The 26,542-nt window shown below is 58.8% G+C and overlaps 2 protein-coding genes and 1 long non-coding RNA gene across 3 annotated transcripts; 1 reads left to right on the top strand and 2 right to left on the bottom strand.

Annotated features, from left to right (window-relative positions):
* Positions 1–774: 774 nt before the first annotated feature.
* Positions 775–10,552, top strand: TMEM132A (transmembrane protein 132A). The gene is made up of 12 exons (XM_031943659.1): positions 775–1,024; positions 3,228–3,442; positions 3,757–3,975; positions 4,281–4,612; positions 4,996–5,142; positions 5,762–5,954; positions 6,382–6,525; positions 7,857–8,059; positions 8,817–9,093; positions 9,198–9,389; positions 9,995–10,111; positions 10,454–10,552. Exons 1-12 carry the CDS (start codon positions 925–927, stop codon positions 10,550–10,552), a joined length of 2,238 nt encoding a protein of 745 aa, XP_031799519.1. The 5' UTR covers positions 775–924.
* Positions 10,553–10,969: 417 nt separating this feature from the next.
* SLC15A3 (solute carrier family 15 member 3) lies at positions 10,970–24,464 on the bottom strand. The gene is made up of 8 exons (XM_031943658.1): positions 23,377–24,464; positions 18,719–19,005; positions 16,737–16,884; positions 15,442–15,558; positions 13,736–13,904; positions 12,092–12,250; positions 11,726–11,884; positions 10,970–11,133 (listed from the first exon to the last, which is right to left on the bottom strand). The coding sequence occupies exons 1-8, from the start codon at positions 23,923–23,925 to the stop codon at positions 10,970–10,972; spliced, it is 1,752 nt and encodes a 583-aa protein (XP_031799518.1). The 5' UTR covers positions 23,926–24,464.
* On the bottom strand, positions 12,389–13,517 carry LOC116419725. Its single transcript, XR_004230009.1, has 3 exons — positions 13,362–13,517; positions 13,101–13,282; positions 12,389–12,552 (listed from the first exon to the last, which is right to left on the bottom strand). It is a non-coding gene; the product is annotated as an uncharacterized LOC116419725 (long non-coding RNA).
* Positions 24,465–26,542: the final 2,078 nt, after the last annotated feature.

The following is a 26,542-nucleotide window of genomic DNA, read 5'->3' as shown; positions in this document are numbered from 1 at the left end:
GCCTGCCTGGGACAAGCCTTTCTCCGCCCCTACCTCCCAGAACTGCGCACACGCGCCTACCTGGGACAAGCCTCCCCCCACTTCCCACAAGTGCCCGTACACACGGGGGCGCACCGCGCACGCCCCGCCTGAGGGCTCACCTCCAGAAGCTGGCTGCACGTGCACGCGCACACATCCTGCCCGGGACTGGCTTTCCCGCGCTCTCCCCTGCGCTCTGGCACGCACAGGTGTACCGTACACGCCCCCGCTCTCCTAGCACACACGCGGGCGCGCACGCCCCACCTGAGGGCTCACCTCCAGAGGTTGGCCGCCCGCGCACACGCTCCGGCCCAAACCTGCCTCCCGTTCTCCCCTATGCTCTTGCACGCACGTTAGTGCCCCCCCCATATGTACACGCGCGCGCCCCCGGCCCGGGGCAGCCCTCCCTCCCACGCTCTCCCCTAGGCTCGCAGACACCTTTGTACAAGCCCCAGGCCCGCGTTCCCCTGCCCGCACACACGCTCACACCCCCAGGACAGCAAGCCTCCTCCCCCCCCCCCCCATCTCTCTCCCACGATCCCGAGGCACCCCCGGGTCTGCGCCCAGGTCCCGAGCCCGCCCCCCGGCCCCTCCCTCTGCTCTCCCGCGTCGGTTTCCTCCCCTTTCCCACCCTCCGCCAGGGTCAGTTTCCCCTCCCGGAGGAGGGGCCCCGAGGGGCGGGGGCCGGGGCCGGGAGGAGCCGGGACCCGGAGCCGGCGTCGGGGGCGGCGGCGCGGGGCGCTAAGACCCTGCGGGTCGGGGGCGGGGCGTCCCCGGCCGGGTCCCTCCCCCGCCGCCCGCCCGCTCCGGCTCCATTGTCTGCTCGGCTCTGAGCGGCGGCGGCCCCGGGGCTGCGGGGCCGGGCTGGCGGCCGGAGCGGCGCCCCCTGAAGCCTGCGCCGGGAGCATGGGCGCCGGCCGCCCGCGAAGCGCTCCTCTGCGGGGCCCCGCGCGGCCCGCGCTCGCCTGCCTCTGGGTGGCCCTGCTCGCGTTGAAGACCGTGCGAGGTGAGGGGGCCCCTGGGGCGGAACGGGGGAGCCCTCGGCGGCTGCCGCGTGCTGCGGGGGCTGCGGGGGCGGGAGGCCCCGGGGGGCTCGGCTGCGAGGCCGGGGAGCCCCGCTCACCCCGCTCCGCATCCGCGGCCGGGATCCCCGACCGCGCCCCCGAGAGACCCCGGGATCCCCGAGGCTGGGGCAGCTTCGTTCTTCCCGGGACCTCCGGTGTCCGGGGCCTGTGACCATGCTCTCCCCCAGACCTCTCTGCCCTCCGGGGCTCCCGCCTTCCTTCCCCTTCATACCTGTGGCCTCCGGGGCTCCTTCCCTTCTTTCTCCCCCCACACACCTCTGCCCTCCCGGGACTTACCTCCCCCCCCCGGGGGTCCCACCCCTCTTTCTCCCCCCCCCCGGGGGTCCCACCCCTCTTTCCCCAGATGCCCAGCTTGCCGGGGCGCCTTCTTTCCCAGCTCCTCCCCAGGCCGGGCTCCTGGGTGTCCCCCTCCTTCCCCCTCTGCCGAGGGAGCCTCCCCGCGTTTCTGGACCCAACTTTCCTACCTGCAGTAGCCGGGCGCACATCTTCTGCTGCCGGGAGGGCCCGCGCTCTCCCTGGGGCTCCCGCGCTCTCCCTGGGGCTCCCGCGCTCTCCCTGGGGCTCCCGCGCTCTCTCTGGGGGTCCCGCGTTCTCCCTGGGGGTCCCGCGCTCTCCCTGGGGGTCCCGCGCTCTCCCTGGGGCTCCCGCGCTCTCCCTGGGGGTCCCGCGCTCTCCCTGGGGCTCCCGCGCTCTCCCTGGGGCTCCCGCGCTCTCCCTGGGGGTCCCCGGCCCTTCCTAAGGAAGGGGAGGGGGTGACACGGCCCCGGGCGGACGCCTCCCCCACCTGTTGGACAAACAGGATGAAGCAGTTTGGGGCCTGAGGCTGCCGGTCACTCGGGGAAGCCCCTCCCTCCCTGCGGGCCCAGGCTGTGGGGTGGGGCAGGGAGCGGGAGGCCAGAGCCGAGGCCGCCCCGGGCACTTCCCGCGGGATCCAGCTCTGGGGCAGACGGGAAGCAGAATGGCCCCGGGGGAGTGGGGGAAGGGCGAAGGGCGCGGGGCCGCCTGTCTCCCGGGCGGCTGCAGGACCTGGCCGGAGAACCGCCCTGACCCCCAGACGCGGTCCCCCTTCCCCTTGGGGGGCCCCTCCCTCGGACCTGCCGCCTGGCCAGCCTGTGAGAACGCTGTGTGCCCCAGAGCTAGGGACGGCGGGGGTTATTAGCCCCCTTTACAGATGGGAAAGTCAAGGCTCAGAAAGCCGCCCCCGCAGCGGCCTGATCCAACCTGCCTCAGAGCTGGGATCCCCGGGGGCGGGGAGGCGGCCAGCCTTGGCTTGAAGTCTCCCAGCCCGAGGCGCCGCCCACTGCTTTGCATCCTTAGGAAGCTTTTCCTCAGTTTCCCCCTTTGTCACTTCAGCCATCGTTCCTCCGGACAGCTTCTGCACAAATGGAATAAAGCGAGCCCCTTTCCCACGCAAGCCCTCAGACGCTTGAAGACAGCTCTTGTCTTCCCCCTCCCACCTCCTCCCCCAGCCCTCTTTCTTGGTATAATATGGCCAGGGCTCAAAGCCACTGGCCTCCCGACTGCCCTGGGTTCTCCAGCGCACTCCCATCAGGCCTGACCAGGCGGACGAGGGCAGCCCCCAGTCCTGGGCTCTCAAAGCCGCCTTAAACTACATCTTCCCGGGGGGGGGGGGGGTGGGTGCTCCTGGGGGGGGAGGAAAGGCATCTCAGTCGGTGGTCCACTAAGACCCTCAGATACACTGACATGTCTCTTTTCCGGCCAGAAGTAGAATCCGATCTCTCGACCCTGTTTTCTTGACCACCCACCTTCTGCAAGGGCAGGGGGCCCGGCCTTGAGAGAGAAGGTCCCCCCGACTCCCAGCTTGTGCAGGGATGACAATCACTGATCCTCCCGAAGAGAAGGGCCCCCCGGGACCCCCGGAGCCTTCCCAGCTCAGCCAGAAGAAGCGCAGCAGGGGTGGGAAGGGAGAGACCGAGGGGGGAGAGGAAGCGTGGCCCGGGGGCTCCCACTGCCCGCTCTGAGTGGGCTGCCCAGTAGTGAGCTCCCTGTCCCCAGCAGCCACTGGCAAGAGTCACAGGTGGCAGGCCTCTGACTCTGTGTGAGGGGCCTTGGCTCCCACTGGCTTCCTCAGCCCCCCACCCCCGGCTCTCGCCCCTCTTTTAGGGAGTGGGGACACCGAGCCCCCTGACCCTGTCTACCTGCCGGCCACTCTGGAGCTCTTGGATGCCCCGGAGCACTTCCGCCTCCAGCAGATCGGGCGCTACCCTCCCGCCAACTCCTCCCTGGGCTCCCGTTCCGAGAGCTTCCTGCTCCTGCACCCTCGGCCTGGGGCCCAGCCCCTGGTCCGGGCATCCTACCCACCCTTCAGCGCCCAGCAGGTGAGGAGGCTGCCCCCGGGGTCGTGCAGGGCCAGCTCCGTGCCCTCCCCGTGTAGCAGGAGAAGTGGGCACAGAGAGGGGCTGAGCTGGGAGGCCCTCCCCAGATTTGGGTGGGTCCCCGGTGTCCGGGCACCAGGTTTCTGCTGGGTGGAAGCATGACATCTGGGCCGATGCTTCTCAAGGACCCCCTAGCCCCCTGTGCCCCTGCTGTTCCAGTGCCTGGCTTCCTCCCCTCCCCCGCTGTGCCCCTGCTGTTCCAGTGCCTGGCTTCCTCCCCTCCCCTGCCCCACTCAGCCTCTTCTCTGCCCCTACAGGCCGTGCCAGCCTGGGCCACAGAGCCCAGGGCTCCGCTGGCCGCTTGGGACGTTCGGGCTGTGTCGGTGGAGACTGTCCTCACCCCTGTGGAGCCCCATGCCCGGGTCCTCTTCTACCTCAAAGGGCAGGACTGGCAGCCCAGCCCCCGAAATCTGCCCTGTGCCCGGCTTCATGCCATCCACCCCCTGGGCACCATACACCGGGCTTGCCGCTTCCAAGTGAGTAGGATGCCTGGGGGGGGTCTCCAGGGATGGCAGAAGCGGAGTGGGGGGGAAGGTCCTTCTGGGGCTGGGAAGGACAAATGGACAGGGGTGATGGGAAAGGGATCAGGCCCCTCATGCAGCGGAGCTGGGGGTCCCTGACAGATAAGAGGCTCAGGGGGGAACCTGGGGGAGCTCCAGGCTCTGGTGGGATGCAGAGCCTGGGGTTCCAGTGGGATCCAGTTCTGGGCTCCCATGGGATGCAGAGCCTGGGGCTCTGGCGGGATCGGGCACAGAGCTCGGGCTCCTCTCCATTCCCACAGCCATCCCTGGGGGCGTGTGTGGTGGAGATGGAGTTCCCGCGGCGCTGGTTCTCGAGCACAGCCACCACCAAAGCCGAACTGGCCTATACTTTGGAGCCGGCGGCCGAGGAGCCCGGGCAGTGCGCCCCGGCGGGGGAGGGGACCCCTCCAGCCCAGCCCCTGCCCGTGGGCTGGGTAGAGATCCAGCAGGCAGAGCCCCCTCGCCAGCAAGAGGTGCCCCTGGACGCCGCCGTGCGCCTTCGAGTGTCTGATGCCGCCGTCAGGGCCGGGCAGCCCTTCAACGCCACCATCCTTCTGAGGAACAACTTCACCGATGGCTCCTTAACGCTCTGGTGAGTCGTCGGGGCCCCCGCCCCCTCCTTCGGGCCAGCCTTCCCCATCCCAGGGGCCAGCTGGCGGCGACCGGGCAGAAGGCACTGGCTGGGGGACACTGGACGGCCATTTCTGGGGGCTCTTACATTCTGTCTGAGGCCTCCCTGGTTCGGGTTTTCTGGGATTCTCCATCTCCCCGCCCCCTGCACCCCCACTTCCAGGCCTGGTGGTCATAGCTCTTTGGGTTCTGTGCCCACTTTGCCCTTGGGACGGTCTCCTGAGGTTCCTGCCTCCCTCCCTGACCCATCAGCCCCCTGGGGCTGCCTTCCCGCTTGCCCATCCCCCGTCCCTCCAGGACGCCTGGCTGCAGGTAAGTGACCAATGGCTGCCCTGCTCCCTGCAGGATCAAGGTGAAGAAGGGGCTGCAGGTGACAGCCGCCCGCCCCGCCCACCCCGCCCTGTGGACCGCCAAGCTGGAAAAACTCAAGGGCTCCAAGCATCCCACTCTGCTGGTCACCTGCCAGCGCACGGGGCCGGGGCCGGACACCAGGTAGGGCCGGCCCCCTGTCCCAGAGGGAGCCGGGGAATGGCGGGCCGGGGGCTGCGTTAACCTGGCAGCCGGGAGGAGTGGGGGAATGGCGAGCCAGGGGCTGCATTAATATGACAGCGGGGAGAGCTGGGGGCTGCGTTAACATGGCAGCGGGGGGAGTGGGGGAATGGCGCACTGTGAGCGCCAAGCAGACACGGGAGTGGGGGGGGGAGTCCGGGGGATGCCAACGTGGCAGCCAAGGCCGGGGGTTTGAGGACGTCGGTGCCTTGGACCAGAGCAGGAAAGCTGGGCGGGGGACGAGGGCTGGGCCATGGGAAGCCCAAGGCCACAAGCTTTTTTTCCGACTATGGAGTTTGGGATCATTCCCCCAAAACTGAGCACTGGGAGCAGGGCTCAAGGGAGAGACTGAGGCGGGCTCGGCGGCCCTGGGTGTCCCCTGGCTGGCCAGGGCTGTGACCACGTCGGGGCTGCTGCTGGGAGAGTGGGGGCTGGGATCCAGGGTGAGGAAGGAGGCGCAGTGGTGGGACAGAAACAGGCGGTGGGACGAGGCGGTCTCCAAGCGCGGGGGTCCCTGCTCCCCCTTCCTCTTCTGGCTTGACTCTCCTCCCTCTCCTGGAAGCCTGCCTGGATTCTCCGAGTTCCTGTGGGTGGACTTTGTCGTGGAGAACGGTACAGGAGCCACGTCGTCCACCCGTCCGGTCACGTGGCAGCTGGAATACCCGAGCCAGGTCCCCGAGGCCAAGAAGGAGAAGATGGTGTGGGAAATCCTCGTGTCCGAACGGGATGTGCGGGCCCTCGTCCCCATGGCAAAGGTACCAGTCCGGGGGCGGGGTGCCCTGGGCCAGAGCCTCCACCCTTACTGGGACACTCCAGGGGATCCCGGGGCTTAGGGGCAGCTAGAAAGAGGGGTGCCAGGCATCTGCAGGGGCGATTTCTTGGGGTTATTCTGGGAGAGCTCGGGGGGCAGAATTCAGCGCCAGGCCCCCTGGGGTTGCCAAGACGGTGTTAGGAGTGTGTCAGGCCTTCGGGGCTCCTATGGTTGTAAAGCTTCCATCTGTCTGTGGCCTGTGGGTCTCCGACTCAAGGAGGGCTCGGGGCCCAGTGCCAGTGAGTGCCAGGTAACTAGCATTCCCCAGGGGCAGAGCCCTATCAGGGTGTCACCTGGAACTGAGGATGGGCACAGCAACCTTGGCCAGCTGGCACTGCCAGCAGGTAACCCAAGTCCTCCCTGCCTTGCAGACCGAGGAGCTGGTGAACACCTCCCCCCTGACTGGCATTGCCCAAAGAGTGCCCATCCGCCTGGTCACCGTCGCGACGGGGGGAGCTGTGGCGGAGGTCACCGAGCAGGTGGGCTGCGAGTCGGCCAACACGCAAGTCCTGCAGGTGAGTGGCTCGCGGCTCCCTCGGCCCCCCCCCCCCTCCCGCCCCTGCCCCTTCTGCCCACAGCCCGCTCTCAGGCCCACCCAGAGACCAGGCTCCTTTCCCCTTCTCATGGCCAGAAGGACCTTCCCATGGTGGGGAGCCCTCCTCCTCCCCAGACGCCTCTTCCACCCTTGGATGGCTCCAAGGACGCCTCCCTGGCCTCTGGGGCTCCCATTGCTCCCGGGGCTGCCCGCTGGGGTCAACAGAACAAAGCTGACCTCTCTCCCAGCTGGGAGTGGGGGGGCAGGTGGTAAAAGAGGTGTCCTCCTCCTGGCTGTGCACCCGATTCCTCGGCCTGGGAGAGCGCGGCACCCGGGGAGAGAGCTGGGCTGGAGCGTGGGTCCAGGCGCTGGCGGTGTGACCCTGGCCAAACCAATCAACTTTGGGGTGTTTTGGGTTTTTTTTTTTTAAATGAGGCAATTGCCTGGCTCACACAGCTAGAAACCAGTTAAGTTTTTCAGGCCTCAGTTTCCCAGTTGTAGAATGAGGGGGTTGGACCAGATGGGCTCCGGAGACCTTTCACATGTGCTTCTATGGCCTTCAGATCCTTCCATCATAGTCCCCCTACCCAGACCCTCTGAGCAAGGGCAAGTTCAGGTGTGACGTCCAGTGCTCCCCGTAGCGGGGATTAGGCCCGAGCTCGGAGTAGAGAGCGGACAGTGGCGACCTTCAGCCAGAGACAGTTGGGCAGAATGGCCACCTTTTCTTGGGCTGCGCCCCTTGTTATGAGCCTCCGAGAACTAGTCTGAACGTCAGCCCATGTGGAACATGATTAAGAAGCCGGGTGCGGAGGGCGGACGAGGAGACGCGTCGGGGGCCACGAGGCCTGGGTGGAGGCTGGTCTCGGCCACTTTGTATGGCCACCTTCCCTCCCCCCCCCCCAGAACCCACATTTCTTCTTTGGAAGGTAACTGATGGTCTCTGAGGAGCTTTCCTGCTGATCTTAGATTTAGAGCTGGAAGGTTTCCCGAGACCATTCTGGGGAAACTGAGGCAGGCAGCCTCAGAGACTCGCCTGGTCAGCCGCCTAGTAAGTGGAACTCCCACTTGAGCGCGCTGTCCTTTGGGTCTTGCCATCCGTCAGGCTCGGAGGAAGGTGCTTTCGCCGCACCCTCTCTGAACACAGGGACGAGCCGGTTCTCCCCCCCCCCCCCCCCCCCCCGCCTCTAACTCTCCTGTAGCCTGGGGTCAGACTACGGGTCTCTTGATCTAACCCAGCGGACCCTCGCCACGCTTCCTCACGCCCGCCGGACTGGGTACGGGCTGCCCTCCTGAGCGCTCTGCCTCCCCCAGGTGTCGGAGGCCTGTAGCGAGGTGTTTGTGGAAGGCAAGGAGAGCCAGGGGAACCGGGGCGTGCAAGTGGACTTCTGGTGGCGCCGGCTCCGAGCCTCCCTGCGGGTGACCGTGTGGGCCCCGCTGCTGCCGCTGAGGATCGAGATGACGGACACCACTCTGGAGCAAGTCCGAGGCTGGAGGGTCCCCGGGACGGCCAGCGGGTGAGCTGTGGACCTGTCTCTCCGGGGCATTTCCAGGCCCAGCCTGGAGCTCTGTGTTGGGTGTGGGCGTGGGAGGGCCCTTCCTTCCCTCCTTGGCCAGAGCCTGTTGTGGCTCCTCAGGAGAGCCCTTCTTGGGAGCCCCAAGGGGACATGCCCATACTCTGGTCCCTCTGCCCCTGGTTCGGCTGGAGCCCGAGCTCCCTTTTGGCCGCGACCCTGCAGCCGTTCCCAACAGGGCCGCCTCCTCGTGGACGTGCTCGACTCTCCCCGTCCCTCTTAGCAGGACCAGGTCCCAGGGTGACCTTGGCCCTTGGGATTTTCCTCTAGATCCTAATTTATAAGATCCCCTCCAACTCGAAAGCCCCAGATCCTGTGATCCTACGGCCTCAGGGACTCTCCACCTTTTATGTGTGGGGGATGCTGGACCCCTTGGGCAGTCTGAGGAAGCAGAGGGGCCCTTCTCAGAGCCACGTTTTAAAAGGCACAAACCAGGCTGCTTAGCACTTAAACAGAAACCAGTTCTGGGACATGGAGTTATCAGATGTTCATTTAAGCTTAAGAAGCTCTGGATTCTTCCGGGCCAGTCTGCCGGGAACAGGGCAGAGGGTGGGTGAAGAGCCGTGGAGTAGATACTATCAGGGGATGGGATCGGGAGTGTCCTAGAATGGTCTGCTTAAAGAGCGGCCTGTGGTGTGGGTCAGAGCGGGGAGTTCCAGGCCGCTCTCCTCCACTGACCGCTTTGTCCTTGGCTGGGTAGCGCCCCCATCGAGCCCGAGGAAGGAGGCGAGGAGGCGGACCGGCGGGCCCGGAGCTGCCGGCTGCAATACCAGCGTGCTGGCGTCCGGTTCCTCGTCCCTTTCGTTGCCCATCCTCAGGATGGAGGTCGCCATCTTACTTATCTCCTGGGCCCCGATTGGCTACTGGATGTGACTCATCTCGTGGGACCCCACGCCCGTGTCCAAGACCCCCGCGTGGCCACCCTGGAGGCTGGCAGCGTCCTGGTTGGCCGGGAGCCAGGGGTTACTTCTCTGGAGGTGAGAGGGAGTGGAGGGAGGGAGGATGGGAACAGGAGCAGCTGACGGGGATGGAGGCGGGGGCTTTGGAGCCCATCCCCCTTCAGCTCCACTTCCTGCCATAGGTCCGTTCGCCAGTGTCCGACTCCATCCTGGGAGAGCAGACCCTGTCCGTGACCGATGAAAAGGTGTCCGTGCTGGAGCTTCGGGTACAGCCGGTGATGAGCATCTCGCTGGCCTTGAGCCGGGGCACCGCCCACCCTGGGGAGATCACGGCCACGTGCCGGGCACACACAGCTCCGCCCGGCTCCAAACAGGTGAAGGCCAGGGGGGAGATGGTCCGTGGATGGGCAGCCAACCTCCCCAGAGGGAGACGGGGCCAGGGGCTCCAGAGAGAAGGGTGGAGGTGGGAGAGAGGGAAGAGGGAGGCCCTTCAGTGACCACCCAAAGGAAAATGCTCTACATAGCCCCTGGCCAGGGGAGCTGGAGGCTGGCTCTGGGCCCCCGATGGAGTAGTGAAGGGTCTGCCGGACCCCACTCAAGTATATGAAGCTGGCCTGGGTCCCCTGTGGAGCTTGGAGGGGGGGCTGGAGACTGGCCTGGGCCCCCTGTGGAGCTCGGGGGAGGGGGACTGGGCCCCTGTGGGCCCGGGGAGGCGGCTGGGCCCCTGTGGAGCTCAGGGGCTGGGCTGGGGGCCCCTGTGGGCTCGGGGGAGGGACTGGGCCCTTGGAGCCGAGGCAGGGGGCCCCTGTGGGCTCAGGGGCTGGAGGCTGGCCTGGGCCCCCTGTGGAGCACGGGGGAGGGGGGCAGGAGGCCATTAACCCCGCGGCCTCTCTCCCTGTTTGCTTCTGTCACTGTCTGGCTCTGGGCGTCTGTGTTGTTCTTGTCTCTGGTCCCGCTGTGTCCCCTCCCCGCCCCGCAGGCGCTGGCCTTCTCCTGGCTCCCTCCGCCACTCCCGGCCGACTGTTTGACCCGGGACCGGCTTGGTCTCCCCGAGCGGGCCTTCCCGGCGGCCGCCAGGACCGGGGAACTCCGGGGGGCTGGTGGGTGGGGAGGCGGGGAGGGCCCTGCGGGTGGGCCCTCCCGGGCCCTGCGCGCGCCCCGCCCCCCTCGGCCACGGCCTGGCTGGGGCCGCCCAGGCCCCGGGCGGGCTTCCCCGGGGCCTCCGCTCCCGGGGCCTCCCGCGCCCGGTGGGGCCAGGGCGCGGGGGGCGGGGAGGGGGAGGGGCTGAGGAGCAAGTTTGGGCAGGCAGGGCGGAGGAGGGCGGGCGGGGAGGAGGAGGAGGAGGAGGAGGAGGAGGGGTGGGGCCTCGGGGTGCGGACCTGGGCTGGGGCCTCGCCCTGCTCAGCATCTTCTGCCTGGCCATCCTCATTTCCTTCAGGGCGTGGTCTTTGTCTCCTACCCGCGCAAAAACCCCCGGCCCCGGGGGGCATCCCCGGCCCCACAACTGGGTCTGGCTGGGCACCGACCAGGAGGCTGAGCGGCGGGGCGGCCCCGGGAGGAGGCCCCAGGCCCGCCCCCCGCCTCGGGAGGGGCCGCTGCGGGCGGCGGGCCCGGCCGCCCGGGGGCCACCCTGCCCCGGAAGGAGCCGGGCGGCGGAGGCGGGTGGATTCTACCTGGCGCCCGGCCCGGCCCGAGGGCCGTCCAGTCCATTCTGGTGGCCGGGGAGGACGACATCCGCTGGGTGTGTGAGGACATGGGCCTGCGGGACCCGGCGAGCGAGGGCTACATGGGAGGATGGGGCGCTCCGGCCCCTCCCCGGCCCCTGGGGCTGCGGGGTGAGTGGGCGCCCGCCCCTGTGTCCCCAGGCCCGGCCCGAGCCTCGCCCGCCTGCCCCTTTCCCCTCCTGCGGGGCGGGCCCGGGCCGCTCCCGTTTTTTGACAAATGTTTATTCGGTTTACAAATAAAGGGATGGGCCAGCCTGCCCCCCTCTCCCGGGCTCGGCCCCGGCGCCGGGCCGGCGCATGGGGGTGGCGATGGCCAGGAAGAGCAGGGCCGTGGCCGCCTGGATGCCGGCCAGCAGGAAGAAGTAGAGGTCCAGGCGGCAGTTGTTGATGTTCCCTGCGGACCCGAGGCCGCGCGTGGGCCCTGCCCGCCCCGGGCGCCGGCCTGGCTCCCCCTCTGGGAAGTGATGGTGGGGGCTGCGCCATGGCGCCCGCCTCCTACGGGAGGCGCCGGCGGGCCGCCACACCCGCCACGGAGGCGCCATGGCGGCCCACACACACTGCCCACAGGAGGACCTGAGGCGCCCCACAGGAGGCGCCATGGAGCCAGTCCCCCACCACGGGAGGCGCCATGAGCAGTCCCCACCACGGAGGCGCCATGGCCGGACCCCCACAGGAGGGCGCCATGAGCCAGTCCCCCCCCACCACCACGGGAGGCGCCAAGCGGCCCACCACCCCACAGGAGGCACCATGAGCCCCCCACAGGAGGGCACCATGAGCCGCCCCTCCCCCCACAGGAGGGCGCCATGAGCTGCTTCTGCTTTTGGGCCTCGGTTTCCCACCCGGGGACGGGACTAGAGACTGTGACGTTAACACCAAGGCTTCACCCCGGGACGCGGGACCCTCCGCGCCTGAGGGCACAGGGTGGGCGGGGACCCCCCCCCCCCCCCAGCTCCGCGCCCCCCTGCCCACCCAGCCCCCGCGCTCACCGTAGTCCCTGGGGCAGTGCAGCCAGCCCCCTGCCGGGAGGGACAGCAAGGCCACCAGGCCCGAGCCCAGCAGGGAGCCGACCCCAGACAGGAAGTAGAAGATGCCCATGATGGCGCCCTGCATGGAGCGGGGCGCTTCCGAGTAGGCAAACTCCAGACCTAGGGCGGAGGGGGAGGGGTGAGGAGGGGGCCCGGCCAGGCCGCAGCCCCTGGGAGGCCCTAGAACTGCAGCCCGACCCTGAGCAGGGGGAAGGGCCCGATTCCGGGGCCTGGGAGGCCAGGACGGCCCCGCCCCCGCCCTGCTGCCTGAGCTAGGCCGGGGCCAGCCTCTGCTGGGGCTCCGGGGGAGGGGGGGTGCCGCGGTACCTGGAATGCTGGCGAAGATCTCGCTGATACCAATGAGGAGATACTGGGGGATCTGCCACCAGATATACAGGGGGGCTGCAAAGTACACGTCCAGCCCAATTTCCTGGGCCACTGTCTCATTGCGGTGGATGTACTGGAGCCTCTTGGTCTCCAGGATGCCTGTTGGGAATCGGCAGGATTGTGGGTTATGGCCTCATCCTCTACCACCTAATTTACCTGCCAGTGAGTGGGGAACACTGTGCTCCATGATCCAAGGCCCCGAGCTCCATCACTTTGTGCCCCGTGTCCTGAGCTCCATCACCCTGCGCCCCGAGCTCCATCACCTTGTGCCCTGTGTCCTGAGCTCCATCACCCTGTGCCCCGTGTCCTGAGCTCCATCACCTTGTGCCCCGTGCCCCGAGCTCCATCACCTTGTGCCCCGTGTCCTGAGCTCCATCACCCTGCGCCCCGAGCTCCATCACCTTGTGCCCCTTGTCCTGAGCTCCATCACCTTGTGCCACGTGTCCTGAGCTCCATCACCTTGTGCCCCGTGTCCTGAGCTCCATCACCCTGCGCGCTCCATCACCTGTGCCCCGGTCCTGAGCTCCATCACCCTGGAGCTCCATCACCTTGTGCCATTGTCCTGAGGCTCCATCACCCCACCCGAGCTCCATCCTTGGCCTTGTCCTGAGCTCCATCACTTGGCCACATGTCCGGCTCCATCACCCTGTTGCCGAGCTCCATCCCTTGTGCCCCGTGTCTGGGCTCCATCACCCTGTGCCCAGAGCTCCATCACTTGCCCGTGTCTGGCTCCATCACCTTGTGCCCGTGTCCTGAGCTCCATCACCCCCCTGAGGCTCCATCCTTGTGCCTTGTCCTGGCTCCATCACCCTGTGCCCCAAGCTCCATCACCTTGTGCCCGTGTCCTGGGCTCCATCACCTTGGCCCAGGCTCTATCACCTTGTGCCCGTGTCCTGAGCTCCATCCCTCGCCCAGGCTCCGTCACCTTTTATGTCCTGAGCTCCATCACCTTGTGCCCCTTGTCCTGAGCTCCATCACCCTGTGCCCCGAGCTCCATCACCTTGTGCCCCGTGTCCTGAGCTCCATCACCCTGCGCCCCGAGCTCCATCACCTTGTGCCCCGTGTCCTGAGCTCCATCACCCTGCGCCCCGAGCTCCATCACCTTGTGCCCCGTGTCCTGAGCTCCATCACCTTGTGCCCCGTGTCCTGAGCTCCATCACCTGTGCCCCGAGCTCCATCACCTTGTGCCCCGTGTCCTGAGCTCCATCACCCTGCGCCCCGAGCTCCATCACCTTGTGCCCCGTGTCCTGAGCTCCATCACCTTGTGCCCTGTGTCCTGAGCTCCATCACCCTGTGCCCCATGTCCTGAGCTCCATCACCCTGCGCCCCATGAACCAAGTCCCATCCAGCTCCAATACTCTGCCCTGGGTTCTAGGGCCATCCGTTCCTGGCCTGAGGTTCTCGAGTGCAGGGATGAGCAGCTCCCTCCTTCCTACCACGGGGTCTGATTTGGCCCCGTGGTCCTCGTGGCGGGCACGGAACCCCTGCTTTCTGGACCCAGGACTGCCAGATCTGGCCCCAGCTCCCCCTACTCCCCCAGAGGCTGCTGAGCTGCCCTCCCTCACGCCCCCTCCCCAGAAAGACCTGCCACGATGACAGAAGCAAAGCCGAAGAACATGCCCAGGGCCATCTTCTTGAGCAGTGAGGGGAGCAGCTTCCGGCGCTGCAGGAAGGGATCGAGGAGACGGTCCTTCAGGGGGACCAGGACCAGCACCATGACCACATTGGCCAGAAGGAGCCAAGCTTCCGGAAACTGGGAGGGAGGGAACCAGATCAGGGCCTAGCCTGGCGCCTGGGAAGCAGAGGGGGGGCCGGGTCAGGGCCGGTGCCGCCCAGGTGGCATGTCCCCCGGGTGTCGGGGACGGAGAGCAGCAAGGGGATGCCCGTCACCAGCTCGGGTCACCGGTCAGAGGAGATTCAGGACGCCCCCACCCAGTAAAGGACCCCCACCCCCGGCAGCCACCGGTCCGACAGAGAGGGAGGGCAGAAGGCAGTGGGGAGCCCCGCAGAGGCTTCCTGGGAGCCCCAGGTTCCGGACAGAGCCAAGGCCCCTGAACTTCCTCCCAGGGAAGGGCTCTGTTTACAGAAAGGAGGGAATACATTCAGGGAAGGGGGGGATGAAACTGGGAGGATGCTACATTTGGAATCAAGATGTGAGCCGGTTCTCACCAGACCCACAGAAGCTGTGTGAGCTTTGCAAAGAACTCCGGCTCTCCGTTTCCTCATAGGTAAAATGGGGATATTAATGCTCCCTACAGGGCAGATGGGCCTAAGAACTGAACTGATTGAGCACCTCTAGTTCTCCAACTTTGGGATCTGAGGACCCCTTTGTAAAGTTTCTGCAGCCCCCTCCCAAGGGCTTTGGGAGTTCTACCCACATTTACCATATTAGAAACGATATTTCTATCATTAGTGTTATTATCATGAACAAATTTTGACCTCGTGATCCCCTAACAGGGTCTTAGGACCCATAGGAGACCCTCTTTCTCCCTGACCACAGCTTGAGAATGGCTGGAGTAGATGGACTCTGGGACCTCCTAATTCCAGCATTCGGTGCTCCCTTCTAATGTTTGCGGATGCTCTGACCTTCTTCAACATTAACATACTGAAAACCCCTTTCAGACGCCAATATTCCATTTTAGAATCTGGCCAAGGTCTTGCCTAGTGCTAACATTGTGTTCTATGATTCCTTCCAGCTTTAATATTCCATATTCTCTGACATTCCCTGTTCTAAAGTCCCCCCCCCCCAACTCTGACATCCCCTGTTCTAAGCCCCCTCAGCTCTGACATTCTATGTTCTCTGCTCAGGTAACAATATTCTCAAGTTTCTCCCAGCTCTGACTTTCGGCTTCTCCGTGGGCTCCAGCCCTGTTTTCTGAAGTTTCTCCCAGTCTGCCACCCCATGTTCTGTTTTCTACGATCTCGTCTCGTTCTAACACTCCCCATCCGCAGGTTCCTCTGAGCTCTGGCTCCTAGGAACCCATAATACTGCCGTCGCCCCTGGTCGGTAGGAAGTCCACGCTACCAATGAGAGCATGTGGGTCTGCTGCCCATCCTGGGTCACATGGCTACTAAGTGTCAGACCTGTCGATCCCTCTGCCCCCATCCTCTCCCTCTCCCATCTACCCTCATTGGAATTACAGGAATCGAGCCAAGTTCTTGCTGACCAGGCTGGCTCCCCGTCCCCCAGAAAGAAGCCTCAGGGGGCTGGTGATAGGGTTCGGCTGTTTCTGTTTCTGGTCCTGGGGGCAGGGGAAGGGTCAGTTGGAAAGGACGGGACTTTGTCTCACCCTGTAACTGCTCCTGTCCTGGGGAAGCTTGTTGCTGTTGCTCCCATTGTCCAATGGGTTCTGGAAAATGTGTGGGATTTGGAGGTGCAAGCCCTGTAGGACATAAGTGGACTGCATCTGGGGGAAGAGAGAGAAAGGACAGAACAGGAGTCAGACTTCCCGCTTTCCCAGGATTCATGAGGAGTTCCCAGAATCCTCCCGGATGCTACCCCACCTTCCACTCGGCTCTTTTCTGCCTGAGAGTACTAAGAAACAGAATGGGAGGCATTTCTAGCATCAGGAAAAAGGGAGACTTTCCCAGGATTCCTTTTCCTACAATTGAACCATCAACATGTGCCTGTAGTATTGGCCAGTCCTCTGGTTCCATTAGTGTAGGGAACTCCCAACAAGAAAATCTCCCCTGCAACATAGAGAGTGACCTGTGACACCTGTCCAGGATCACCCAGCCCCTTAATGTGGACAGTAGGATTTGAACCCAGGATCACCCAGCCCCTTAGTGTGGACAGTAGGATTTGAACCCAGGTTTCCCTTTCCATGGTCAGCTCTCAGCCCACTATTGCCAGGGTAACTTAGGGAGCTTCCAAACCAGAATCCAACAACGTGTTTACAAGAAACACACTTGAAACAGAGACACACACAGAGTAAAGGTAAGAGAATGGGGCTGAAGCTTAAAAAATAAAAAACAAGCAGGGTAGTAATCCTGATCTCAGAAAAGCAAAAGCAAAAATAAACCTAATGAAAAGAGATCAGCAGGGAAACATCTTTTTGCAAAAAATGCCATAGACAACGAAGTGCTTTCCCATTTGGTACATGTATATTTAGTCCTGATATTACTGCATAGTCTATGGCCCCTTTTAGTCGTTTTGCTAAAAAGTGCCATATAATAAGGGGAAATTTCCTATCTCTAGAGGCCTACTTGCATAAAATAGAGAAAGAGAAGGTCGATGAATTGGGCTTGTAACTAAAAATGCTAGAAAAGGAACAAAACCCCCAGTCAAACACTAAACTTGAAATTCTAAAAATAAAAGGAGAGATCAATAAAATTGAAAGTAAAAAAACTATTGAATTTTAATTAAGAAAACTAAGAGTTGGTTCTATGAAAAAACCAGCAAAATAGACAAACCCTTAGTAAATTTGATTTTTAAAAGTGCCATAGACAACAAAGTGCTTCGTCATCACTGTCTGCATCCATGAGCTCCCCTTCCTGCCCTGCACATATTCCTGTCTTAACAGTGGGTCCTGAGGGGAGATATGGCTGGTAAACTCCCCAGCGGAGGAGGGGCACGTGGACCCACCTGGAAATAGACCATCCAGTAAGGCACCAGCGTCAACATGACGGGCAAGATCCTCACCAGCACCCGGAAGTTGGTGACATCTTCGTGGTGGGAGGGACCCCTCGGTGACCATCGTCTGCCAGGCAGCTCGTCTTCATCTCGGGAGGGTCTGTAAGGGAAGCAGCACGCAGACACAGCCGATGGAGTTCCATCTCCCCCTTCATCATCCCCACCCCATCCTCATCCCCACTGGTTACTCAACAAACATTTATTAAATGGCCTCAAATGAGCTATGCTGGGGGGGAAGGGTTCAAAAAATCACACAGGCCCTACTTCCGAGGCAGTCTGATGGAGGAACGCCCCGTGAACGTTTGTGAAGAAATAGAAAATACGTAGAATTTTAGGAATGGAGCACTACCAATCGAGACTTTCAAAAAGGGTCTTGTGCAGGAAGGGATCTTTGAAGGGATCTGGAAATCTTAAGAGGCAGAAGTGGAGAAAGAATGTGTTCCAGGCATAGAAGTACTTTGTACAAAGGTATGGAGGTAGGAGATGAAATTCAATGTATGATCACTATCATCCTAGTTTCTCCTGAGCTCCTTCCCCTATAAGCAGCTACCTGTTGGAGGTTTCGCCCTGGATTGGGACTTCAAACTCAGCTTTTCTAAAATAGAATTTATTTTCTTTAACTCATGTCTACCTGCCACCATCTCCCTCTTCCTGGAGTATCCTATTCCTGCAGAGGGTATCACCATCTTTCAGATATCCAGGTTCACAACTCCATCCATCTTCAAATTTTCCCCCTCACGCCTCACATCCAAGAATCATCAAATGTGGGCATTTCTACCTTCACAAATATCTCCCATCTCTCTACTCACTTAGACACTTCCCATGTTCAGACCCTCATCTCCTCTCACCTGGATTATTACAATGGCTTCCTTACTGGTCTCCCTTTCTCGAGCCTTTCCTCCTTGTAACCTGTCTTTCTCGTGATCTTTAAAATAATTTTCCAAGGACAATTTTGCTCAATAAAAGCCAGGGGTTCCCCATTGCCCTTAGTATCAAGTATTAAAGTACAACTTTAAATGTTGCCTTTTAAAGCCCTTTACAACCTGGTTCCTACCCCCCCCCCCCACCCCGCCCCGCTTCCAGATGTACATAGATTACTTCCCTCCTATTTAAAAAAACTAGCTTTCTCTATTCTCACACATGATTCCCCATCTTGGGTCTCAGTGCCCTTCCCCATGTCTAGAATGTAGTCTTCTTTCTCTTTCTCTCTTAAAACCATTCAATTCCCTCTGCTCAATCACTACTTTCTACATACTTGATGATTTTCCTGATTCCTGCCACTGTAACCCCTGCCTCCAGCTGCTAGGGCTCCTCCCATATCAGTTTAAATGGACTTCGTGTCCATTTTTGTCTACTTATATTTGCAGGATGGTCCATAAGGACTCTGGATTGGTCCATGTTTCAGGAATACATTTAGATAGATAAGATCTGAACACTTCCACTGCCCCCTGATTGTCTCCAACAGAGGCTATGAACAATGCATGCATCGTTTTGGTCAGCAGAGTATTTAGGCAGCCCTTGAGTGCTGAGACTGTTGCACTTTCTGTTTCTGCCTCAGTTTCCTTATCTGTAAAATGAGCTGAAGAAGGAAATGGCAAACTACTCCATATCTTTGCCAACAAAACCCAAAAGGAGTCACAGAGTTGGATGTGACTTAGTAGGTGCTTAATAATTGCTTGTTGATTGATTCTTTTTTTTTTTTTTGCTGAGGCAATTGGGGTTAAGTGATTTGCCCAGGGTCACACATTCAGGAAGTGTCAAGTGTTTGAGACCAGATTTGAACTCAGATCTTCCTGACTTCAGGGCTGGTACTCTATCCACTGCGCCACCTAGCTATCCTGGATTGACCGATTCTCATCCTGGCATTTCCCTTAAGCTCTCTGGTACTCAGTTGTGGTCACCACCTTCACCATCGCCTGCTCAAGGCACCTTACCTGAGTAAACAACGGCAGCACTGAGGACAGCACCTTTGGATGGCAAGCTTCAGCATGGAGGACACTTGGCTGCCTGTGGGGGGCTTGGTGATGAACAGGGGGCCTGCGCAGATGAACACGAGCAGGGCGAGACCGACACAGACCACGGGGATGGTGTAGCCCACCAGGAAACTTATGTTCTGCTGGATGAAGGCCACCAGAAACAAGGACAGAACTGCACCCAGGTTGATACTCCAGTAAAACCAATTGAAAAAACGTCGGGTGGCATCTCGTCCCAGGTCCATCACCTGCCAGGGAATGAGGGGGGCAGATGTGAGGTGAGGGGAACATGTGGGGTTTGAAGCCCTCATCTTCAGCTCCAGCGCACTTGCCCTGCTCCACCAATTTTTCTAGAATTCTATTTCCCTCCTTAACTTCTTTCCCATTTATTTTGTGGTTTGATTTATCTAGTTCTGAAAGAAGGAGGTTGAGATTCCCCACTAGTATAGTTCTGCTGTCTAATTCTTCCTGCAGCTCTCTCAACTTCTTTAGGAATTTAGATGCTATACCACTTGGTGTATATATGTTCTAGCTCATATTCCTTGAGCCATGGAGGCAGCATCATGTTGTGGAGGCCCTCAAAGTGTCTATGGAGCATCTCTACATCTGGCATCGGGAGCAGGGAAGATCTGAGAGAGTTCAAATCCTACCTCTGACATTTACTGTCTATGCACTATGGGCAAACCATTTAATCTCTGTGGTCTTCAAGCCCAGACTACAGAATTCCTGCAGCACCCATTTTATAGGGCTGTGAATCTCCAAGAAGATCTTACAAGAAAGCTTCTACTTAAAAGTCTGCCATTGTAACAGTTGCCACTTTGATAGCTCTCTACAAATATTACCTCACTCAATCCTCACAACCACCCTGGGAGGCGGGTCCCATGATTATCCCCATTTTACAGATGGAGAAACTAAGACTGAGAGAGGTAAAAGGTCACACATCTGGTATGAGTCTGAGGCAGAATTTAAACTCAGGTCTTGCTAGATCAGGTGCTCTATCCACTGTGACAGCTATTATTTTAGCAAAACTTCAGAGAAAAGGGCACGGACCATATCTCTTAGGGTACATCTGGACAACTTCCTCTTTTGAGCATGTGATTGCATCCAGCTATTAATACCAACCCTCCTACAGTATTTCTATCGCCTCACCCTTTCAGACACTTGGCAAGCCCCCCCATAAAGAATAGGAATCCTTATGTCCCCTGAGATTAGATCATAGGGACCCTGCTGCTGAGAGTTTATACACTTATAATACTATAGACTATTGGCCTATAACTACTCAGTGAAAACAACATCTTATTGTCCCCACTCAACAGATGAGCAAATTGAGATCTGGAAGGGAAATGACTTGCCCGGAGTGAGCATTGCTGGAGCCAGGACTAGACTTGTCTTAATGTATTTCCTCTAGAACAGGATGTTTGGGTCATTGGGATGATCAAATCTGCCCACAAGGGAAGCACAGATGCAAGGGGAAGTGTGTTGGTCTTGAAGTCCCAGCCATCTGCAGCCAAATTCTCCCCCTGTCACTTGCCTGTGTGACCTTGGTTACCTTCCTCCATTCCCCTGGCCCTCACCTGGTTCATCCATAAAAAACAGTCTTTGTATTTTCTACCTCATAGTAGTATTGGGAGAAACAGCCCTTCACAGCCATTCACAATTCCACCAACAATGTACCAGTGTCCCAGTTTTCCCACATCCCCTCCAACATTCATAGAAATGTAGTGGGGGTGCCCACTGACAGGGATGTAGAGTCTGTTACAACAACCAAAAAAGCCCTCTTGCTTTGGGACCCTCGATTGCCCCTCACAACTAGGGGTTTCCATTGAAGATTAATGGCAACTGAGCCAGCCTCCCCTCAGTAGGCTATAAAAAGAGGAGAGATTGCTTCTGTTCTGGATATATTTTGTGGGGAGGAGGTTTTTCCCGTGATCCCCAACGCCCAGGGTGGGTGGCAGCTTGCAGCTGGAGTATGTCACAATGGGGATCACTAGCACATGCACAGCTGGGCTCGCTCCCACTCCATTACCATTCCAGTGCTATAAAAATGGCGGTTATTGTCCTTCCTACCATTGACTTCTTCAGCTTTCATGCATCTGCAAAACTTGCTCCATGCTTCACTCACTCATAGTGAGGAAAAAGCTTGTTAAGACCCACAAAAGTCTAGAAATACAATTACTAACACCCATATCTGCAGTTTTCCCATCTGCACAATCATAGATTTAGCTGAGAGAAGCTTCTCTTGAAGGTCGTTCCCCCTTTTTCCACTGGCTCTTGAGTCGATCTGTGAGAGAACTTTTAGGTCCATACCTGCCATCATTGGCTACAGCTTCATGACTCCTTAGAAATTTGATTCAATTCTTGGGCTTGGTTTAGACTACCCTGGGATGTCCAGTGCTAGTTCATAGCTCTAGAATGACTTCAGTTCTAGACCCTATTTCCAGAAAGAGCCGGGGGATGCCTCAGAGAGTGGCCAGGAATGGTCCAAGATCTGTAAGACCTAGACAGATCAGAGGAGGAACTAAGGATATTTAACCCAGAGGAGAGAAGACTTGGAAGGAACGTGATTGCCGTCTTCAGGATCTGAAGGATCGTCCTTTGGAAGAAGGATCAGCTTTGTTCTCTTGGGCCCCAGAAGGCAAAACCAAGTTAGGAAGAAGATAAAAAGCAGCACATTTAGGCTGGATATTGGGAAGAATGGCCGGATTCTTAGTTCAGAGTGGATTGGGTTGCCTTGGGAGATGGTGGATTCCTTTGCAATGGAGCTCTTCGAGTGGAACAGATTGGGTTCGATGATCCAATTGGAGATCCCCCTCACTTTCAAGATTCCATAATTCTGTGAAGTTAATGAAGAAGAAATGGGGGAGGCTCTGGGGGTGGGAGAGCAGATGGCCTCCAGAAGACAAGGGAGGACTATGGGAAGAGATCTGTGACGCATACGCTGTGCACACACTAGGCTGATGCAATGAGAATAACCGGGGGCTCCTGCTTTGCTCTGGCTAGAACACACCCCAGTGGGAGGATTTGTGAACCCCAGCAGGCCTCCCCTGCCATTTTCTGGTGCTGCATGTGACAAAGCATTGAAGAATATGTACTTTGGGATGACTAACAGACTTCTTGGTTCCTTAGTCCTATGACAGCAGCAAGTTGACCATCAAGCCATCCACTCAGGAGATTTTAAAAGGAGAGAATTTCTGCTCTCATTTTCTTGTTCTTTTGTCCAGAAAATAATATTCTTTCTTTGTCTCTGTTTATTTCTCTCCCTCTCTCCTCTCTCTGTCTGTCTGTCTCTTCTCTATATCAGTTTGTGTCTCTCTCCATTTCTCCATCTCTTCTCTTTCCTTCCCCTCCTCTCTCTCTTCTCATCCTTCTTTTCATTTCTATCTCTTCTCTCTCCTTCTCTCCTCCTTTCTCTTTCTCTCTCACTTATCTCTTTTTCTCTCTCCTCATCCTTCTTTCCATTTCTATCTCTTCTATTTTTCCTTCCCCTCCTCTCTCTCTCACTGATGTACCCCTAGGATTATTCAAAAGCAGAGGCCATATTTATCACAGGTCTTCATGCATTTTGCTCTCCCCTTGAAAATCCCAATGTTGTTGAAGACTCCTCCCTGATTCCCGAACCAGGTGCAGATGGGTGAGGGCCCTAGTCCTTTCCTTCCACCCTGTTCTCAACTCCGGTAAAATGTAGGCGTCTATAATCTAGTACATGGTAGCCTAGCGGTCTCCTGAGACCCAGAGAGAGGGAGAATGGCTTCCCAGAGCTACCCAAAGAGACATTAACGGCAGAAGAGCCGGGTCGTGGCGAGAGTTCTGGTTCTGAGGAGCTAAAGCTTCCTCCCTCACCTCCTCCCCAATTATTGGGGCTGTCCAAAACTGGAACCAGGCTACTTTTTGACCTCGGGCCCAAGTTCATCTGCCGCCACTTCCCCTCCGGACTCTTAGCTTTGCTTGGAGGCCCAGCAGAACAAGCTCATTGCCCTCCAAAGGCCAGCCCTCGGGGGTCCACATCCCTTCAGGCTCCCTCTTCTCCTAGTTAAATATGTTCCGTTCTTCCACGACCCAACCTGGACTTGAGAGCAGCTGGACTTCCCAGCTGCCCACCTCTGACCGTCTCCCAGTTAGCGATTCCTCTGAAGCCCCACCAAGACGGCAAGAGAAGACAGATCCCTTTTTCCCAGAACCGTTTCCTGTTTTTCTTGGGACATTAAAGACACAGGTGGGTGTGGGACTGGCTGGTATCAGCTTGGGGCTCTCTAAACCAGCCTTTTTCCAGTGTCTCTCGCCTCCTCCCACCCCACAGGGTGGTCTGAGCAGCCAGCCCCAGAACTGGCCACTGTCACTTTGGCCTTTGCCACGGGGTGGCCAAACTCCTGGCCCAGAGTGCCAGGCCACAAAGCCTGGGCGCCTCCTCCCATGCTACTTAGAAATGTTCAGTAAATGAGGGGGAACTGGGAAACTCAGTGGATAAAGCCCCGATTTCAAATCTATTGTCCCTGAATGAGTCACTTTAAAAAAAATGAAAGGAACAAGAACTGTTGGGTGGATGGAGGCCACAGTGGCTGTAGGTCTCCCGCCTGAGGACCCCCACACACACCCTCAGTCTCAGCCTTGATTCTTCTTACCTGGTCAGCCCCGAAAGAGGTGAGGTTAGCCTTCACTGAGCTGATGCCCAGGGCCAGCAGCAGGAGGCCCCCGTACATGGTGGGCGCGCAGTAGGGGCTGGGAGACTCCCTCTGGCAGTCCTGGCCAGGGCAGGGGGGCTGGATGACCGCAGTGGGCATCCCCCCGCAGAAGGACTGGCGGCCATCGGGGAAAGCGGTGAGGGGCAGCAGGCAGGAGGCCGCGGCATAGATGAGCAGGCTGGTGATGATGGTGGCGTAGCGGCCCAGGTAGACGTCCGCCAGCCAGCCTCCGATGGGGGACAGCAGATAGGAAGCCCCCAGGAAGACCAGGGCGGCCCGGGTCGCCTGCTCGCCGTCCCAGTTGAAGTTGAGACTGTTGAGGTAGAGCACCAGGTTGGAGGAGATGCCAAAGAAGGAGGCTCGTTCCAGCATCTCCGCCAGGAGCACGGCGGCACAGGCAGCCTGGCGGCGGCGGCCCAGAGCTGTGAGGCTCCTCGGCGAGGGGCCCAGTAGGGGCCTGTGCTCCCCGGGCACTCCATCGCCAGCCATGGCTCCCACAGGGCCGCCTTCTGGCCCTTCCTTCCCCTCCGACTCCTTCCTACCCTTTCATCCTTCCTGCCTGCCCTCCTCCGCCTCTAACTGGCTTCTCTCTGCCCTCCTCCTTGCTCCCCCTCTCTTACCCCCCCCCCCCTTCCCCTCTCTCTCTTCTCTCCCTCCTGCCTGCTTCCACTCTTTCTTTCCCCCCTTCTCTCCCTCCTGTCTGCTCCCACTCTCTCTCCTCTGGCTCTCCTTTCTCCTCTGGTTCTCCTTTCCCTTCCCGCTTCCCCCACGCCCTGTCTCTGTCCCGAGTGGCCCTGGCTCAGTGGCAGCTCCCTCCAGCTCTCTCCCTTCTCCCCCTGCAGCCCTCCGGCCCGGCCTAGCTCCCCAGTCCTTGAGCACTCTGGAGCCTGTCTCTGTGTGACCCTCTGGGCTCTCTCTGTGTGTTCTCCTCACTTCCCCTTTTCCTCCCAGACCAATATCATCACATGATGTTCCCTAACGAGAAATGAAAGTCAGAGGCCAGGCTGCTGACCCATCCAGCTTTCTAAATCCCCTTCCTGCCGGATTCCCCTTCCCCTCCCCTACCGGCCCCCCTCCCGATGCTGGAGCCCAAAGCCAAATGAACTCATCCACTTTCGTTTCTCCTGCTTCCCCGCCCACCCCACAACAAACAAGCTGCTGTTTCTTCACATCCAAAGACTCGCCTTCAAGCTCTTGCAGCTAAGCCGGCTTTCCCTTCCTGGAGCCTCAGTTTCCCTCTCTGTAAAATAGAGGGTTGGGGCTGGCTGATCTCTAATGTCCCTTCACATCCTTATGTGGAGCCCTCTGCGAGGCGCTGTGAGAGGACAGAGAAAACTTTCTGAAACTTTCCTTTTGAGGAAGAGTCCGGAGTAATGGAAAGAGGCTGAAATCAGAACAAAGAGAGCCAGACTTGGCTTTGCGATTGTGAGCAGATGGCTTCTTCCGTTTTCTCTCTTGGGAAATAAGTTGGGGAGGGGGGTGTGGGGCGTGGAGGGAGGGGGGCTGTCCCTGCTGATGGCCGAGGTGTCCTCCAGCCCTGATGTCCTGGGATCAGGAAGACCCGGGCTTGAGTCTCAGCTCTAGTGCTTATCGGAGCCGGGGGCTTCTGGGAGTCTCAGTTTTCTTGCCTATAAACAAAAAGGCAAAGGGAGCTATAAGGATCAGATGAGGAAATGCACTTAAAAGGCCATGTGAACATGGCTTGTCTGCCAGGACTAAGAGCAAGCCTCCATGCTCAAGCCAACGAGTCCCAGAATCTCAGCCTCTGGCTGGCAAAACCTCAGTGTCCAGCTGGCCCTAGAACAATAGCAAGTGGCCAGTCATCCAGGAGCAGACCAGCACCCGCTCTATTCCAGGCCGCCCATTTGCTTCAGCTGGTAGCTGTTCTGCAGTAGTTAGAGCACCAGCCCCCAAGTCAGGAGGACCTGAGTTCAAATCGAGTCTCAGACACGTAATACTTCCGGGGCTGTGTGACCCTGGGCAAGTCACTTAACCCCAATTATCTCAGGGGAAAAAAAATATTTGAACCAGGAAGCGAGTTCAAATCTGCTCTGAGATACTTACTAGCTGTGTGGCCCTGAATGAGTCACTTCCCAGAACAGGATTAAGTGGCTTTCCCAGAGTCACACCAACTAGTCAAGGGTCTACCATCACATTTGAACTCAGATCCTCCTTATTCCAGGATCTACGCTTTATCCGCTGCAGCGCCACCTAGCTGCCCTTCTTTGTAAAAAGAGGATTTCAATTAGGAGATCCTAAAGTCGCCTCCAGTTCTAAATCCTATAATCCCATGAATTGAATCGATGATGAGTAAGAGACAAGTTAAGTCCTCACGGGGATCTGCTGGAGAGGAAAGACCAGGACATAAATAATGCCAAGTAGCATTCGTGAAACACATCGATGTTTCTGGACCACACAAAGACAAAAATGAAGCAGTTCTTTGTCCTCAAAGAACAAATGAATGAAAAAAAAATAGTTTTTGCCAAGCCCCGTACTAAGGAATGGGGATATTTACAAAACCAAATCCCTGTCGTTGAGAATTTTATTTTCTAATCAAGAAGGATAACACGTAGAGGAGAGAGTTGTGACCAGAACCGGGTCATGGGTCTAGAAAGTCGTAGTCGACTGAAGTCATAGGGGAATAGGTGGATATACTTTTTACAAGAGTAATAATAACAGACTCTAATATATTTAACATGTATTGGTCAATCTGCCATCTAGGGGAAGGGGTGGGGAAAGGAGGGGAAAAATTGGAACAAAAGGTTTGGCAATTGTCAATGCTGTAAAATTACCCATGCATATAACTTGCAAATAAAAAGCTATAATTTAAAAAAAAAGAAAAAAAGAGTAATAATAACAGTTTGCATTTATATAGCCTATTAGGATTTGCAAAGTGCTTTACAAATATCTCATTTGATCCTCACAACAACACTGGGAGTTGGCGCTTTTATTATTCCCATTTTACAAATGAGAAAACTGAGGTTTAGAGAGTCAATGACTTGCCCAGAAACACACAACTAATAAATGTAATTTATTCAAACTCATCTTCCTGACCCTAAGGTCTAAATTTCTAGTAACGGCAGTATTGATTTGATTATGTTTCCAG

The sequence above is a fragment of the Sarcophilus harrisii genome, chromosome 6 (assembly GCF_902635505.1).
Source record: "Sarcophilus harrisii chromosome 6, mSarHar1.11, whole genome shotgun sequence".
NCBI lineage: Eukaryota > Metazoa > Chordata > Mammalia > Dasyuromorphia > Dasyuridae > Sarcophilus > Sarcophilus harrisii.
This window is presented reverse-complemented; position numbering and strand designations above follow the sequence as displayed.

Coding starts and splice junctions, on each gene's coding strand:
- TMEM132A (XM_031943659.1), top strand. CDS start 925: ATGGGCGCCGGCCGCCCGCGAAGCGCTCCTCTGCGGGGCCCCGCGCGG. Junction 5,143..5,761: donor GGGCCGGGGCCGGACACCAG/GTAGGGCCGGCC, acceptor CTCTCCTGGAAG/CCTGCCTGGATTCTCCGAGT. Junction 5,955..6,381: donor CCCTCGTCCCCATGGCAAAG/GTACCAGTCCGG, acceptor CCTGCCTTGCAG/ACCGAGGAGCTGGTGAACAC.
- SLC15A3 (XM_031943658.1), bottom strand. CDS start 23,925: ATGGCTGGCGATGGAGTGCCCGGGGAGCACAGGCCCCTACTGGGCCCC. Junction 13,905..15,441: donor AGGACAGGAGCAGTTACAGG/GTGAGACAAAGT, acceptor CCTCCCTCCCAG/TTTCCGGAAGCTTGGCTCCT. Junction 11,885..12,091: donor GATCTTCGCCAGCATTCCAG/GTACCGCGGCAC, acceptor CCTCCGCCCTAG/GTCTGGAGTTTGCCTACTCG.